The 18,442-nt window shown below is 40.2% G+C and overlaps 1 protein-coding gene across 1 annotated transcript in view; it reads right to left on the bottom strand.

The window, feature by feature from the left end:
- Positions 1–10,594, bottom strand: part of ATXN10 (ataxin 10) — a 76,048-nt gene extending 65,454 nt beyond the window's left edge. The window contains exons 1-3 of the mRNA XM_064736747.1: positions 10,484–10,594; positions 6,188–6,379; positions 4,654–4,736 (exon numbers count right to left, since the gene is read on the bottom strand). Of these exons, the coding sequence (XP_064592817.1) occupies positions 4,654–4,736; positions 6,188–6,379; positions 10,484–10,572 (364 nt within the window). The 5' untranslated portion in view covers positions 10,573–10,594. The remainder of the gene's footprint in view (positions 1–4,653; positions 4,737–6,187; positions 6,380–10,483) is intronic.
- Between the last annotated feature and the right edge of the window lie 7,848 nt (positions 10,595–18,442).

Genomic DNA, 18,442 nt, shown 5'->3' with positions numbered 1-18,442 from the left:
AAGTAGAAAGCGCTTCACTGGTATTTACCCATTTTTGTTTTCAGGAATATTTTTGCAACCATAACAATTTAACCCTGTTTTACTCACGTTCTTCTTCAGCAAAACAACATTTGATTAACTATATCCTTTCCTGTAACCACTGAAAATTACTTTGGATTAAAAACTTTTTAGAACCAAGAAGGTACCAAATATAGCAGCTGGAAATTTATTTCCTCTTGCCATTTATCCTCAGCCATTTCTCCCAAAGAAATATCAATGTGATTTTCTAGTACTACATGAGCACCTACAGCTTATATTTAGTGGCTTTTGAAACCCAGCATGTCTTCACCTTTAAAAGCTTACCAAAAAATCAAGTATTCTTCTCTGCTCAGCCATGTGAGGTTCTCCTGTAGACCTCAGAGGAGCTTTTGTCTTCTCACTTCATCAAAGATTAAATTCTTCCATCCCATTTGGCTTTTACAAGAAACAATCTCTGGAAACTATAGATAGGCCTAGGTCCCTTACATGTCATTTTTGAAGCACATGGACACCCCTATGCTTTTTAAAATTTATTTTTAGTGTTTATGAAGGAGTGATATTTTTATTTATACAAAGTTCTGAATTCAAAGGTTACTCAATGATATCTCATCTGCAGAATGCTTCTCCTCCACACTGATTAATCATAAAACACTTCCAAAGGCACTTTCTTCTCAGACCATGAGCAACCCAAAAAGCACCATGGGTCAAGAATAACTGGGTTTTCATTAACTAAAAGGAAAATATGCATGAGAACCAATCAGGCCCAAAACAGAGGGAGTAGTTCAACAACACTGACTGAGGGTGAATCCATGGTACTATTAATGGCCCTGATGGACAGAGGAAAAAAAGGCAGCTGAAGAGAGAAAAAAGAAGGATAAAGGAAAAAAGGAGGATGAAAATAGGAGAGAGAAAAAAGGAGGACAAAGGAAAATAGGAGAGAAAAAAAGAGAAAAAAAAGAGAAGAGAAAAAATAGAGAAAAAGGGAGAGATGGAAAATGGTACAGAGGAAAAATTGAGAGAGGGGGAATAAAGAAAGCTCAAAGAAAGGAACATTTTTTTTATAGCTCCCTTATAAGAACAGAGCATTTGTAGTACTTGAAAAATGTTTAAAATATCACATATTTTCCCACACATCCTCCCTCACCAAAGGAAGCATGAACAGGTGTTAGACATATGATATTCATGCTGCTGAACTTCCTACCAGAAAATGCTCAGGTTACTATAATAAGTGCAGTATTAAAAAATTTACATAGAATCATCTTTCATCACTGCTTTTAAAGGCATGCTGCAAGTTCTGTTCTGAAGAGAGTATCTGTAGCTTCTTAACTACCCTTGAACACACTGCAGAAAACTGGAAGCAAGGTCAAATTCCTGTTCATGGATTCAAGCTACAATCCAATACATTTTAACCAAATTTCTGGATTTTGTAGAATTATGAGCAGAAACACCCCAAGCCTTGCTCTAACAGGCAGCACACCTGGGCACAGGTTTTGGCTGAGATCCCCAGAAGTGTCTGTGACACAAACACAGGCTCCAAACATTCTGTACCAAAAAAAATCTGTACCAGCAATGGTGTGGCAAGGAGAAAGAGTGGGGGCAAACAGGCAACTCTAGCAATACATAAAAGAAAGGACTAAAAATGTTTGTGTTTTTTTAATGCAAGTATTAAAAAGAAAGAGACTCTTATTACAGGGACAGCTGGCTTGTACATGGGATTGAACAATCTCTGAATGCTGTATGTATAAATTAACTATTTTTCAACTTACCTGAAGTTCCAAAGAGCTATTTCAGGACAGACATTCTAACTCACCTTCAAGGATTTTGGCCCACTGCCTTAGTGGTATATTATGTAATCAAAATAGTCACTTTTTCCACAGCTAGCTGGGACAAGTATTACAAACATACAGTAATTTATCTCATTTTTTAAAGCATTGAAAAAAAGAAGAAGTAAGATCTATGGTAAAAACATGCAGTAGAGTTGTTTCAGTAAATACACTGAATTGACAAGCCAAAATAACCATGTATATAACCCCTGGGCAACTATTTTTAAAGTATTACTCATAGCAGAGAGGATGTAAAGGAGTCTGGATTTATTTGAATAAATATTAGCAACAGTTTTTAGTCATACCACTTTGCACAACACCTCCTTTTTTGTTTCTCTGATCATGTCCTCTCCCTTAACCATCACACTGGTCACAGCAGTGGTCAAACAATTCATACTTTTATTTCATTTCTGGTTTGATCCATTTGAAACTGTACTACACTGAGCTTTCTTACAAAAATTAGCACACCACTCATTCACTAGCCTTAACAGCTACCAATGGATTAGAGTGAAAATCTGCCATAGATCAGGTTAAATGAATTTTTCTGTTTGCAGAAAGAATTTTCAATCTCAGATTTGTAAATACAATACTGTTGGAACTTCAAGTTTATTTACCCTACAATAATTTGTTCTGGAAAATTTTCACATTAATATGATCTGAAACATTATTTAGTGCTGCTCACCCTTCACCCTTACCTCCTCCTCCTTGTACTTAGTTGCTATGGAAGCAATATGAAAGTATTTTAAAAACCTTAAGAATATACACAGGCACCAAGAGGGATCATCCAATCCAAGCAGCCATTTGAGGGAGGAAATGATACACACCCAAATGAACAACTTGAAATACTCCACTTAACACCTAATTATCTGCAAGAACAAAATACACTTGCTACTCTAGCCCTGTGACCTGATTTCCTTTATGAAACATGAGAAGAATCATGAAACAGAATCACAGTTAATAAATACAGAACCATTTACTAATTTCATGGGTCTCTTTTGTTTCAGCAGTGCTATCCAAGTCCAATTTAGCAATTTGCTTCAGTAAAACTAACAGCCAAATTTAACTGTTAAGTTCTGAGGTAAACCCTGCAGAAGGAACCTGTGCTCTAGGCACTACATTAATTTCCACTTACAACAAAGTTCATCAGATCACTCAGCAAGGAATTAGCAACATTTGCTTGTCTTCAGTTTTTTTGTTGTTGTACTAACATGTGTGGAATACATAAGCCATGCTCACCTGATGCAGAGGTTCCCCAAGGAGATAAATGCTACTTACAGCATGAAATGAAGCACCTACCCTGGGCCAACACAGCAAATCTTGGTTATAACTTAGATGTATTTATTGAATGGTTATGTAGAGTAGCAGGTACAAAATAACTACAGAAATCCTGTTAAAAATATCTTGTTGATGCCACCCTTATATTCAATGTTGATAAACAGATTTTCACACCATCCTCTGGCTTGGAAAAAGTACCTGAAGCAGATAATCAAATTACTGGGTTTTACCCCCTTGGCTTTTTGCTCAATAGCATTTCCCCTCCTTCTTCAAACCCATGAGCAGAGCGCAGCACACACATGTGAGAGCCCAGCAAGGATGCTTTCATGGGGCTGAAGGTGGCAAGCCCACTTTATCTGTACAGCTTTCTGACCCCAGTGCTGTCCAAGGCCCCAGCACAGACAATGACAGGCTGGACAGTGTCACCATGATATTTTCTGAAAAATCCTCTTTTCTCACAATTTCCTCCTGGGAAGCTCAGCAGCCTCAGAGAGAAATGTAAACAATAATTATCTGACTCGCTTCTCCCTGTTTTGCTGCTTTGGAATGTGGCTTGGACATTGTTTACCAACAGGTGAATGTTTGATTGGTTCCATGTAAATTGTTTTTCTTAATGGCCAATCCCAGTCCAGCTGTGCTGGACTCTCTCTGTGCTGTCAGTCACAGGTTTTATTATTCATTCTTGTTAAGACTCCTGATGTATCCTTTCTCTTTCATTAGTATAGTTTTAGGATAGCATAACTGTAACTGTATGGCAGCTGTTTCACCTGCTTTCACAAAACAGCAGAAAAGCAGCAGCAGAACTCCAGTAAAAAACCTCAACTGAGGAACAGGAGCGAAAAGAAGTAACAGACACACAAGAAAACAAACATGCTATACTGTCTGCAACCACAAACAGTCACATCTGGAGTCCAATGTATAAAGCTCCAAGTGCACACATTGGGAAATAAAGTTTGTGAGAATTACTGAAAACCCTTAACATCCAGTGAAATGAGTAGCAACAACTACCACTAGTACTATACAGTCACATTTTCACTGCACTGAAAGAAAAAACTCATCTGTTAAGGAAATGTGAACACTACTCAAACCAGATACCATCCTGACTGGCCAGCAACTGTGGTATCCAAATGAAAATTAAAAACCACTTTTAAGAAGTCTCAGCCAAAATTTGCTTCCTAGGATCAGATAAATTATCTTAAAAATCAGCAAATAAAAAGACAGTAAAACAGCAGAAAGTATTCTGAATGGAGGTACTACAGGAACTTTTCCTTTTATAAAACTCAATTTTTCTGCTTCATATTAAAAAGTTTCCAAATATCTTTCATTTAGCAATCTACAAGGAAAGTTCAGTGAAAATACAGCTGAACTAGACTTGAGACCTTTTTCAAGCAGTCTAAGAGAGGGCCAATTTTTAACTGCAACTCAAGAAAGAATTAAGCTTATTAATAAAACAAATGCATCAGTAAAGTGACATCATACCATGCATGTAAAAAAAATAGAATGCAGGTTATACATTTAACAAAATCCCCAGCCTTACCAGTCAGCAACAATTCTTCTTTGATTTGTATTCCATGAAGCAACTTTATCAAATGGACAGATGTAGAGATGAGACCCAAGTTCCTATTATTAAATTGGGAATAAAATACAATAATTCACTTTATATGCAATACACTCAAAAAAATTTAAAAGGCTTTTCATTTAAGTTAACAGGAAATCTTTAGCATCTTCAGGACCTTTGAAACAAAAATAATTTCTCCTACATTACTGCCTCCCTATCAGCAGCCACATTACTACCATCAGAAGCAAATCAAAGGGGTTTATTGCATCATTCTGCATTTTACCAATTTTGGGCACAGAACATTCAGAGCTAAGTAGCCTTTCCTCCCTTTTTGCTATTCTTCCTACCAGACATTAAACATTAGCAAGTTATTCCTATAATTTAAACAGCTTTATTTCTGTAAAAACTTTGCTTTGTCTGGAGGTCAAGCATCCGGAACAAGAATTCTCTTACTTCATAATAAACTTGGAGGATTTTCAATGCCAACAAAGCAATTAGTGACAGCTACCAAAAAACAACAGGGCCAGCTCAAAGGGAAACATACAAAACTCTCAGAGAGAAGCAGAGAAGGCCAAGTTATCATTTATCTTTTCTCCAGTGAGGAGCAATCATAGATAAACTCTCAGAATGATCTGCACTGCAATTTTTGTGGCATTAATCGAATTCTGCCCCAGTACAGAAATTAAAACTTGGTCCCATGTCAAAATTACATTTAGTTCAATAAATCAAATTTTAAACGTCTCAAGAAACCAATTTTTAAGACTGTAGTCCCCAGAAATTCTTTGATATAACCAACTTGTGACAAGTTAGGGCATTTTTTTGTTGGTTGGTTGGTTTGGGGTTCTCATGGGGCAAGGAGGGTGTTTGTTGCTATTTTGCTGGGTTTTTTAGAAACATCAACCAGACTGTCAGGTTTGCACTAACTACAGCTGGTTGCATCACAAGCATGCCTTCAATGTTACAACAGATGCAGGCAAAGAATAGAGAGGCTAAATAACTTAAGGAACCAGATTGATTTAATATCCTTTAAGCTCAACTTGCCTGTATATATATATATATATATATATATATATCAGGATTCATATGGACAGTTTTACATGCTGTGTTTTGCCAGGAAAGCCAGACAGATTTAAATAAACCTTAGAAGACATACTAATTCTGTAACTGATTATTAAGACCATTTAATTATTCATTATGTCATAAAAATTAAGAAAGGGGGGAAAAGTATAGTTCTACAGTCAGGTTGCCAGCAGGCTTATATCATTTGTGTAATCAACTTGGATTGTGGACCCAAACACTTTGTTCTATCACTGAGCAGGGCCCCAAACTGACCTACAAATAGCTCAGCTATTTTTGTTTCTTGCATTTTTGAATTCAAGTGATTCCATCAAGCAGGAAATGCCAGTTAATAAATCAACTAACACAGCCGTGCAAAATAAGAATCTCTTTTGTAAAACCACACCAACATCAGAAGGTGGTACTTTGGTAGGGCTAAAAGGGTGAATAGGTGTACCTCAGGACATGCTGATTCTTGGCACACTCCACACAGGCATTCCTCAGACACCTGAAGCACTCTGCTATCAGCAGCAGGCAGGTGTCCAAATCTGCCAGTCCACAGGAGTCCTCACAGCTCTGCTCAATGGCACTGGAGGTGCTCGTCAGGATTTCCAGCACATCCTGAAACACGCTTTCTTCCGCCGTTTCTCTGAAATACAGAAATTGTTGCGAAGAAAAAATAGAAATGCACTCCTACCAAAAAGCCTATGACGTTGGCACTTCTTACTGTAAAGCCAAAGATGTTTCTGCAGCAATCTTTAACTATTCTGAGTATTTAACTACTCATAGTAGAAAATTTAAGTAGAAGGAGCAAAAACATCACAAAATCCTCTCATCAGCATTTTCAAAAAAGGGGCTGTAGGAGAATGGTGCTGCCTCAGTATTCCTCATAACTTTTCAACAGCTCATTGGAATTTTAATGAAAAAGAAACAAAAAAGTCTCCCTAATACATATAGCTCTGGTAGGTTTATACATGACACTGCATGAGATGAGAGGAAATGTAAAGTAGCATTAAAAAAAAATGTTCACGCAGAAAACTCCTCCTAGAGGAGAATTAAAAGTCCTCTTGATCAAACACTACTGGGTGATATGGTATTACCTGCATCCTGATGCTCACTCAAATGCCTACACATTTGCACAATTAGAAATTCTACCTCCTCTTTCCTAAGTGATCACATCCATAAATCAAACCATAGAATCAGCAAGGTTGGAGAAGATCCTTAAGATCATCAAGTTCAACATTAAACAAACACTGCCAATCCACCTTGTCCCTAAGCACACCCTTAGACATGTCTGGAGCCTAGGAAGGTACAGGTTGGATATTAGGAAAAAATTTTCACCTAAAGAATAATAAAGTACTGGAATGCTCTTCCCAGGGAGGTGGGAGAATCACCATCTCTGGATGTGTTTAAAAAAAGACTGGACATGGCACTTGGTGCTATAGTTAAGGTGTTAGGGCATAGGTTGGACTCCATGATCTTAGAGGTTTCTTCCAACCTCATTATTCTGTGATTCAGTGATTATTTCCCACCTCTGCTCCTGCCACGTTTCCCTTCCTAGACTAAACAAAACTCTTTGTCTTTACTCACAGTTCACATTTTCCAAGTTCCTTATCAGATTTGTTGCTCCAATAGTGACAATTTTATGCTAAGCTACATCTTACTGACAGTGCAGTGTCTCCAATGTTGAGGTCTGTTAGGGCCTGGAGGAAACTTACAAAGAAGGGAGAGTGCAGGAAGAAATACAACAACACACACCAATGTCACTAAATTACCACAACATTAGGTTTCAGATCTTCAGGAAGCATGTCTTTTATTCTGCAACCTCACAGTTGATCAAGACCAATATATTTACACATTCTCCATCTACACTGAAATATTAATAAGCCCACCACTGCATCACTTGAGCATTATGGGGAAGAAGCTACATTTCACAGCGGTGCAATGCTGAAGGAAAAATACCAAAGTGGCACAAAAAACAATGACCAAAAGCAGATTTTAAAATGGGACCACTCAGCCCACTATAGTTTCCTTCTATCAGCCTGTGCCTTTTGTTGGATTATCCCATGAAACCAATCATTTCCTGACACAACTGCAAAATACAGAACCCAGTGGTCAGTGCAAGACGTACTACTGTACAATGTTCACTTATTTAAGTTGGTAAAAAGAGAAATTAAAGAAGCCAGAAGAACTTTTGTGCACATTTTTGTGACTAAATGGGTAAAGGATAACAGTTATTCTTGTGCTGGAAAAGCTCCACTCTCCTGGCAGAGCTATGCAACAGAATAGAACTTTTAGTCAGACACTGGATCAGAAGCAGGCTGAGATGCTGTGACAATTTTTCTTTTAAAATTGGATTGAAAGTAAAAGAAAACCTAAGAGTACAGACATTTCCAGTAAAATACAAAGATGAAAACCTTGCAGGGGGTACACAAGGAAGTGTCTGTCCTCGGTGTAAATGTGGGAGGAAATGTTGACTTTTTACATCACTGAGAAGAGACAGAACTCCAAATCTGTCTCTTAAACACTATGAAAGAAAATCCAGACTGCTCAAGCCAGATCATTCCAGGCAGAAATCAAATCTCAAAGCCTAAGCAAGCAAGCAAAAGGAACACAGACTGACTTCAATGTTGTTTGATAGAGCAGGATTCTGTTCTGAGAAAATTTACATGTGACTCTTACACCTACGTATTCAAATACTGCAATTTGAGTGTGTACTACAAAGGAATTTAAATAAAACTGTCCTTCTGAATAAAAAAAATCCTCAAATTAGCAAGAAGACTAGAAAATATTTAGCTGATTTTAAGAAACCAGCAAAGGCCGACTTCAGAAAACTGTTCCACAGCAATGCTTACTAACAGTTTTTTTAAAAATAATTTTTTTCTAGCAGTACAACGAAGATTCACATACAAAGCAGCTATAAATATTTAAAATATATTTTTGAAATGGAAAACATTTTCCCTAATTTTCAATTTATGAAACTGCCAAAGAGCCTAAGTGGAATTTAGATTAAAATAATACATTGCAATGTAAACAGCCCTTGAAATCCATCCAAAACAGCTCTGTGGATATTCCACAAACTTCAGTTTCCTGTACCTGGGTGCAGGTACAGCAGCTCTGCAATTTGCTATTGCTACCTGTCCTTCATTTCCACATCTAGTTCTGCAGGAATACAAAAGGCAGCAGAGGCAAAGGGCACAGCAGCCCAGCTCTTGGACAAGGAAGACATCTTCTTGTTAAGTCAAAACAAAGAGTCAGAATTCCTGCACCCATGCCAAAAGGAAGATTACTGTCACTCCTTGTAAGACCTGTTTGATTGTTAAAAACTGAAACTGCAAGATACCACTGCAGAAAACATGGAGTTAGAAACAGTAATGAAACTGTGTTCAAAAGATTAGCTCCAAAAAAAAAAAAAATCACAAAATTAGTCAGGAATGACGCGAACAAATCCACAAATTTACAATTCTGTACTTCCACTCTAAGTTTTAGGTACTTGCACAACTCCATTCCTCTAAGCAGTCCCTAAAAAGCCTTTAAAGTACTTATCCTCACAACATTCCCAGAAACAAAATAAAGACATTTCCTTTTCTTTTTTTTTTTTTTGTAGCTTAGTAAAGGAAACAAAGAAATTAACTAAAAGCACTGGAAGCCTCAAGTAAATTACACAGCCATGCGTCAACAACTCGGTCAAGTAAATTACACAGCCAAGTGACAACTCGGTCAACAAGACCAAGTGCTGGTGCTGCACCTGGGTAAGGACAACCCCCGGGGATCAATCCAGGCTGGGGATGAGCAGATGGAGCAGCCCTGGGAGAAGAATTTGGGGGTGCTGGTGGTGGATTTGGGAGAGCTGGACATGCCCTGGCCGTGTGTGCTGGGAGCCAGAGCCCCCCTGTGCTGGGCTGAGCCCCCAGTGGGCAGCAGGGGAAGGGATTCTGCCTCTCTGCCCTGCTCAGGTGAGACATCACCTGCAGAGCTGCCTTGAGCCGTGGGATCCCAGCAGAGAAAGGACATGGAGAGAATTCAGAGGAGGCACGAAGTTGTTTAGACAGATAAAGCAGCTCTGCTTTTAGGAAAGGCTGAGAGACTTGGGAGGGCTCAGCCTGGAGAAGAACAGCTTTGGGCTGACCTAAATGATGCCTTCCAGCACCTGATGGGAGCCTACAAGGAGGATGGAGGTTATTTACACGGGCCTGAAGTGACAGAATAAGGGGCAATGGCATCAGCCTGACAGAGTAGGTTTAGACTGGATTTTAGGAAGAAATCTTTCCCTGTGAGAGTAGTGAGGTCCTGACACAGGGTGCCCAGAGAAGCTGTGGCTGCCCCATCCCTGAAAGTGTCCAAGATCAAGCGGGAGAGGGCTTGGAGCAACCTGGGATAGTGGAAGGCATCCTTGCACATAGCAAGCGTGGGATGGGGATCAGCTTTAATATTCCTGCAACCCGAGCCATTCTATATCTCCAGGACATTTTATGCCACCCACGATTAGAGACAAACACCTTTCCTCCCTGCTACAGGCACAAGGACGGAGCACACTGCAGCTCCTCATGGACCCCTCTGGGGCAGGACAGAAGGGACAGCTCACCCCCAAAAGCACAGCCCCAGGAGAAGGGACTTCATTCACCCCCTATGGGGGTATGGAGAGCCCCTTTTCCAACCCGCAGCCGACTCCACGAGGGGCAGGACCTCGCTGGGAGCCGAGGCGAGTCCTGCCCGACATCCACCGGCACCGCCGCTCCCTGCTCCCCTCTACCTGGGCTGCGCCTCCCGGAACAGACCCGACAGCGCCCGCACGCTCTCCAGGCGGGCAGCGGGCAAAGCTTCCGCTGCTGCCGCCGCCATCGCCCGCCCCGGCCCGGCCTGGCCCGGCCCCGCTCCGCCCCCGCCGCGCGGAAATGGCGGCGGTGCCGCCCCGCCGGGCGGGCGGGCCGGTGCGCGGAGCCAGCGGGAAAATGGCCGCTCTGGCCGGGAGATGTGCGACCTTTCAGTGTCTGTTTCCTTACCAGCTCCTTTATCTTTCCCATGTTTTTCCTTCTCCTTCACCTTTTCTTTACTTTCCGTACCTGAGTTTCCCCGGTGGGAAGCTCACGGCGGCCCGCTGTCTTCACGCAGCTGCTGCTGCGAGCCCCACACCGCGGCCCGTGTGCTCTTGGGGATACCCGTCTCTAAACAAAACAAATATTAAATTAATATAAAAATACACAAACTGCGGGAGTAATTATTTCACCCTTAACGTCCTAATTATATACAGATTTCCCAGCCTATGGCAGCGATGTGAAACTGACGATTCTGAGGTCCCTCCCAGTCCGAGGCTTTCTGTGAAGGAAATACTACTTTGCTTCATGTTTTAAAATATTTTTAAATTTAACGCTACATTTTTAAATGTTTATTTTCTAAAAAATATCGTTCAGCATTTTCTAAACATGTATGAAAACTTAACCTGCACGCGTGTGGGTGGGAAATTAGCTTCTGATGGTTAAAAAGACTAATTGTGGCCAAACACTATAGAAAGCTTTATTAGACAATCATTCTCACAGGGAAGACACTCTTAGAGTTCAACCGTCCAGCCAATTTTTATATAGATTATAAAATTTAATTATTTTTTCCACATTACTCACGGCTGTTGTATGTTAAGCTCATATGTTGTATGTTGAGCTGATCTACCTAATTCTGTGAAAAACAGGCAGATCCCTTAAAGATGCAGCTTTTCCCACAGAGAGTTTAGAGTCCAAATAACATTTATTTTTCTTAGCACAGCTTTAGGGAACTACAAGAAAGGAAACACTCCACCTAGAGCCAACTACACCTGAAAATAAAGTTGCGCAGAACTTATTTTAAAGACTTCTCCATCAAATTAAGAGATAGACTATACTCTTGAGGCAACAGTGTTTGAAGCTGGAAAAGGGAAGGACCTCTCTTAGCTAAAACTCTGGAAGAAAATTGCCCCATCCAGCAAATGCTGGCTCTGCAGGAGGCAAAGCAGGTCAAAGACACTGAATCCCTCCTATCTATCTCAAATGTTGTGAGAGGGCCACTTGCTCTAATCTCAATATGTACACTGACTGTGCCCCTTTTTTATTGGGGGCAACTTCCATCAGAAGATAAAATTTGGGCTCTGGAAAAAATTACAGTAAAGAAGCAAATCCTGCAGCATAAATATTTTATATGTTTCCGGCATAAATACTCATTTTCAGACTTATTTTGGGCCTGCATTATATTAAGTATGATTTAGCCCGCACAGCTTTGAAGCTGTAGACCAAAAGCTTTTATTTTTGTTCTGTTATTTAATGGGATCTAGTGAAATTGATCGATGCGCTTGGAAAAATGCTTTTCATTAGCCTCTGTTGCTAAATCTGTGGAGCACGCCCTGCCATCATGCCCTCAGTTTCCTGCTTACACTGGGCAAATTACAGGCATTCCTTACCTTGCCAAGGAATTCTGAACACCTATATTAAGACGAGGAAGAGCAGATCTGAGAGGAGGTAGCACCATCTTTTTAAACACCAGAGGTAAAACAGAATCCCTATGAAATGGATACTGCAGACTGTCTCAAACCCAAGAATAACTACTGCAATCTGAAGCCAACTACAGAGTTTATTTGGCTTCAGGTGAGGTGTTACACATGTGTCTGAAGGCCATAAAAGAGCAGTTATTTTTGATGTTGACATTTATGTGTCACTTGTTTGTTATGTAATATTATAAATAAATTTAATTCTTTATAAGAAAGAAATCCCTCCATCTGGAAAAAAAAGCTTGCAAGGCCTCAAAGGAGATGTTCAAAGCCCTTGCATTTTGTCCTGGAAACAAATGATGTCTTCTGAGAAGGAGATGCAGATGAAAGCTGTCAGCTGCACAGCTGCCAGGCTCTGAATCACTGCAGGGACTCTTGCCTCATTTGTTAGATGCAGTCCAGTTTTTAGAGGCTATGAGGAATTTTGTGACTGTCATCTGCCCTTCACAGAGGTTTTATGCCACATTTGCATGGAATATTTTTGTTGGAATCAGCATTATCCTCATCATATGGCATAAGCATGTGGAAAGACACTATGTTTGTCCTGGTCAGCTGGGTCAAAGAGATGCTGCTGAGGATATCTGGTACCCAAAATCTGGTTCCCTGGGGAATTTCATGGTACATGAATTCATGTACCAGTTGATTTATAATATGTAGAATTTAGAGACAGGGGTTTGTCTGGTACAGAAGAAAATGAAGCTGAATTGTAAGAAGGAAGGTGCTGAATTCAAGGAGGTTTTGTGTGTGTTAATTTGTGTCATCCTGTAGTTTTCCCCATGCTATGAGGTGCCAGGGAGAGGCCTCCTTCTGCTTAGAAATTTATTCTCATGGATAGAGAATGTCCCTGTTACAGAGTTAACGCAAATTTGGATAAAACTGAACCTTAAAAAAGTCACTGATTCCACCTCTTCTTGAGTATCAGGTGATGCCCCATTCCTGGAAGTGTTCAAGGTCAGGTTGGACAGGGCTTGGAGCAGCCTGTTCTAGAGGAAAGTGCTCCTGCCCAAGGCAGGGGAGTGGAATTAAATTCTCTTTAAGGTCCCTTCCAACACAAACCACTCCAGGATTCTATGATAATGAGTAGTATATACTTCAACACTGCTGCAGGGGAATAAAATTGGTTACCACAGTTTAATTTCTGTAGGAAAGGACAGGGATGCACAAGGGCCTACACAAAGCAGGAAAGGACATCTCTCTGCACAAGGCAGGCTGCCCTTGACTTCAGTCATGAGGCTGAAGGAAAAATGGTGGCTGTGGGGAATGTGGCAGTAAGCAATGAGCTTGCAGAAATGCTGCATAGACACAACATATCTGAAATAAGTTCTAAGGGTCTTGTTTAAGGTTGTGTGGTAAAGAACGGTTCTTGAGGAGGATTGTGAAGGGGAGAGCATGCAGTTATGAGTCTCCTCTTGTGACCTTTTCCACTATCCAGTGTTACTTTAAGTCCTAGAAGCCAGTGTGAAAATGCTCCCACAAGCAGTGGAGTGGGAGCTAGATTTGACACTTTTGCCATATAATGTAGATTTCCCATACAAATACAATCAGATCTCACCTCTTATGTGAAAATCTTGGTCTTTCCTAGTTTTCATTGCAGCCCAGACAACTGAACAGCCAAAAAGCTGCTATTAAGCCAGTGCACACAAATCACCTCTGTGCTCTGTGCTGAGCTCACCAGGCTTTTGTGCTTCTGTGGAGTTACTCTGTGGCACAAAACAGGGAGTTCAAGCAGACTCATTGCTTCTGCACAGTGTGCAGTCACTCTCCACACGCACATTAAACCTGCTGGGATTGCTCTGTATTTGCAGAGCTCCACATGGGAAACTCACCTTTTGGGGACTGTGGCAGCCACTGCTTAGCATCTGTGAGCAAAGTCTTACAAAATCCTGTGTAAAGCCCTGGAAATGCTATCTGCCTTCTGTTGCTTGGAAAATGTAATTCATCCGCTAAGCTTGGAGACCAACCTGGCTCCTTCAGATATCTCACAAAGATGCTGTTGGAGAGATGGGAATACTCACTGAAATTGTATCTCATTCCCAGAAAATAGAAATAAATATCCCTGCTAGGGAGGAGAAATAACTAAGAAGTTCCCCACCACCTGGTTGCTCTCAGAGAGTGAAGAGGCACATGCTTGAATATTTTCGAGGAACTCACCAGGTATTATATAGTCTTCCTGAACAGATGTGTCAAGCCAATGAATGGAGGAGCAAAGGGAAATGCCCACAGGGAATCCCACATTCCTTGGAAGTGCTCCCATTTACCAGTGCTGTTGTACCTTGTCAATGCTGAGAAATTTGCTGCAGGGAAAAAACAAGGCACAAAAAAATGAAGAGCAAGAAAATCCATACAACAACTCAGAGTGTCTCCTATTTTGGGTTACTGCTGGTGCTTGGAATTGGAGAATTGTAGCTGTGATCCTGACCAAGCTTCATACTAAGAAATAGAGATTAAACCCCTCCAGTTCTGTCAAAAGCCTGACATCTAGTGGAGGTAGAATAGTGGGCAGCAGAACTCAGCCTAAAACCATTCGAGTGCAGAGTTTGTATTATTCACTGCTGGTGTAGAGTCCATTTAATTTGTTAATTACATCTGTGAAATATGAGTTAGTCTTCTCATCTTTATTGTGCACTAAAATCACAGAATACATATCCCTTCCAACTCAGGATAATTTAGGATTTTAAATCCCAATAAGCTCAGCCTTTATGTACAACATCTGTCAGCAGATAAGCTTTGTTAGGTGAGAGCAATAGGCCTGGGATTGGTACATTTATGTTAGGAGACAAATACCTACAAAGTCTGCTGTTGCAGAATTTATGAAAGCCAGACTAATGTCATCTTAAGAAATAATATTTGAGAAGATGCTACTGGTAACTAGAAGTTGCTACATACATTATCTATTTGTCTCTGAGTAGAAAATATATGCAGTTATATAGAGTTGCTAGATGGACAGGACTGAAAAATGAAGGGTTAAATTTCAGTTCTAGAGAATCTTTTTCTTTAGATCTTTATCCATTTTTGCAGCTATAAGAAAAGCTTCAATACTTACAAGAAAACAGTTATTGAAAATTGTGAGCATTCATTTTGATATAATACAAAGCTTGGGAAGTTCTAGTTTAAAATCTCAGAACTTATTTTCTCAGAATTTTCTTATCCTAGCTTAATATTCATTGAAAGAAACATGCAACCTAAACTTTTTAAAAAAAGAACAAATATTGCTATTCAAATATCATCTGAAGATTTCAGAAGGTTCAGATATAAGGATGTTTTGTTGCCTTTAAATTTCAGATCCTTAACCCATTGAAGAAATATCTGATGAAACCTCCCTGTCATACCTGTGGACCTGAAAAAAAGAAAGTTGAGTTTCTTTTAAACCAGTATGTAAAGGCTGTCCAGAACCATTTGTCTAATTATGTATCTGGAGAGAAGCTTTGATCCATTCCTGTTTTATATGTCTTTTTTACACAGGTCATATCAGAAAAATAAAGTGATAAGTTATGGATTTTTTTTAACTAACATCTTTTTTAAGCAGACACAAATATAAGTCAAGTTTGATAGTTTCCATCTGTATCTACTGATTATAAGATTTAGCCTCTGCAGAAGTCCTTATTTGTATGTGTGTGACAGGCTTCTAAATTCAAAAATCCCACACTCTTTAATTACTGTGAGTAATAATACTTCAGAGTTATAAATTTCCCAGCTCACATGGAGATGAAAGCAGATATTGAAGGAAGCATTTGTCCATCTGTTCACCTGTGCAATATTCTCCTTAAGTCCAAAACTCATCCAAATAAGATCAGCCCCCTGTGTCTGCATCTGTGTGCCACACATTATCCACTTGTTATATCTAGGCTACCTAAGGTTTGTTAGCCTCCCCTCCCACACTTTACCAGTCTCTGAGTGTGCCTCGTACCTCAGTAACACAGCAGGCAGTTAGTAAGTAATATAAATTAATAATTAAAATATTAACTGTTAATTCCATGCAAACACAGACACGTTCAAGACACTGTCAGGGATGGGTGAGCCTGCTTTTTGATCTGAGCAAGTGCTGATATTCACAGAATACAAATACTGGTTTCACCAGAGGGGGAAACAAGGAGAAAACCTTGTGATGAGGCAGAGTGGAGCCTCAGTTGGCAGGAATTGGGTCTGGGACCTGACTTCTCTCTTCCCTTTCCTCCTTGCCCATCATTTTTGTGACTCTGCAACTGCACAGAAACTCTGAGTCTTCCAATACCTTTGGGAAAAAATTTTTTGGGCAAACTTTCTTTTTTTTTTTTGGTCTCCCTTTCAGAGTGGTCTGGTTTATAGGCAGAACTAAAGGCAACAAAGCACAGTATGATATTTGTGTCTGATAGACATTATTTTTGTCCCTCACCCTTGCTTGCCCTGCACTGATGGAACAGCCACCTTGGCTCATCCTGCCCCCAGGGTGTATTACAAGCACCAGGCATCAGGAGTCACCTGCACAGCACCCAGTGCTGGGAACAGGCTGGGTGAGATACTTCACATATAATCAGTGCAGTCCTGTGCACCACAAACTCTGCTCCTCTGCTTCTGTTTTATGCCAGAGTCATCAAAAGCCAGAAACACATCTTAGACAAAATCTGTTGCATTGTTTTCACAGCTAGAAACTCCATCCACCAACATGTGACTTAATTTCCCAAACTAATATATCTTACCTCCTAAAATGTTATTTACACCAGTGCATGCCTGACTTCTAAATATGCACTGTAGTTTTCCACTATCCATTCATGGACAGATGAGGAGTCACTTGATAAATCAAAAGCAAGTAACAGTCAATTTTTCCTGCACAAGACAAAGGTTTCTAAGCTCATAATGTTAGATGTAGAGTTTGAGTAGAGTGTGCACCTTCATTCCTGAAGCAAGGAGTGCCTCTGCTGAGGAATCTGTTATAAATCACATTTTTAGTGCGACTGGCAAAGCCGCATAACTCTGGCCTCAGGGAACCTGTCTAATTTGTCAGCTAAAATTCAGTCTCCTCATAGAAAACTAGTCTGTTCATGCTTTGTGAAGGCTAATTGCCCATGGAAGGAATCTGCTCAGGGAGCTGTCAGCAGTGATGCGGTGTGGTGCTGTCATCTGGCTGGAGCTTCCCTGGGAAGGAGGCAGAGCTCCCCTTCCTCTTGTGCTGACCTTTCACCATGCAGCTGCTCTTCCCCTGAAAGGAGTGTTTGGTCAGACCACTACAGATTGCAGGAGCCAGAGGAGTTCTTATTCACGTTGGTGAACTCCTTACTCCTATTTGTATCCGCTTGGAAAGGGACACAAATAACACCCAGCAAATAGGAGCTTCCAAAAATAATCCTTGGAAGAAACACTACTTCAGCTCTTAAGAACTTGGTTTTTATAATCATTCAAGTACACTGTGAACTGAAAAAACTCCAGCATTCAATAAATTGCCACAAATTTAGCATTTCCTATTTCAGGCAAGAACTGAGTTTCTTTTATTGGACTACAACAATTTTCTAGCTGCAAGTCAGAGTTTAATTCCCTTCCATAACCTTAGGCATGCAGTATGCTTTTTCTCTTCTAGGATATTATTCTCTGGTGTTTGCCCCAAATTTCAATAAGCAAAGTAACTCCATTTGTTCCAGCTTAGTGGCATTGTTAAATGACCATGTTTTATTCCTACTAATTATGAAGCCCAAGCTTTGAGTGTGTCCCTAGAATAGCAATGAAGATGGGAAGAAATGTTGAGAAGGAAGCAATCACTCACAGTTACTAGCAACTGTTAACCAGCAGAGGTTCAGTACTTGCCAGGGCTAATTTAGGATCCTGTAAGAGATCTCTTCAATTGACCATTTAACTTACTTTTGCTGTTATTTATCATGCTACTACGAAGACACCTCCTGGACTGAATAAATTGTATTAAACAAGGAAAATAGGCATGAATAAGAAGAGAATTGCTCGGGAAGCAGTTGCATCCAGCCCCAACCTATCTATAACTACCCTTTTCATCTATTATAGAAAGACTTAGTTCAAAATTAGTTACCAAGAAATGTTCCTTGTAGTTAAAAAGTATATTGCAGATTGACCATGTAAGCTTGAATTCAGCAGGGTGCTGAATGCAAGTTTGCAAGAAGTAGAGTAGTCTTGGGATGATTATGAAGCTTAAAATAAGGCCCATGTTTAAAGTTTCTTGATGTTCCAAGACCCCTTTATTCTGTTTGACTCCATCAAATT

Source organism: Zonotrichia leucophrys, chromosome 1A, assembly GCF_028769735.1.
Source record: "Zonotrichia leucophrys gambelii isolate GWCS_2022_RI chromosome 1A, RI_Zleu_2.0, whole genome shotgun sequence".
Classification (NCBI taxonomy): domain Eukaryota; kingdom Metazoa; phylum Chordata; class Aves; order Passeriformes; family Passerellidae; genus Zonotrichia; species Zonotrichia leucophrys.
The sequence above is the reverse complement of the archived record's forward strand: the minus strand, read 5'-3'. Positions and strand labels throughout refer to the sequence as shown.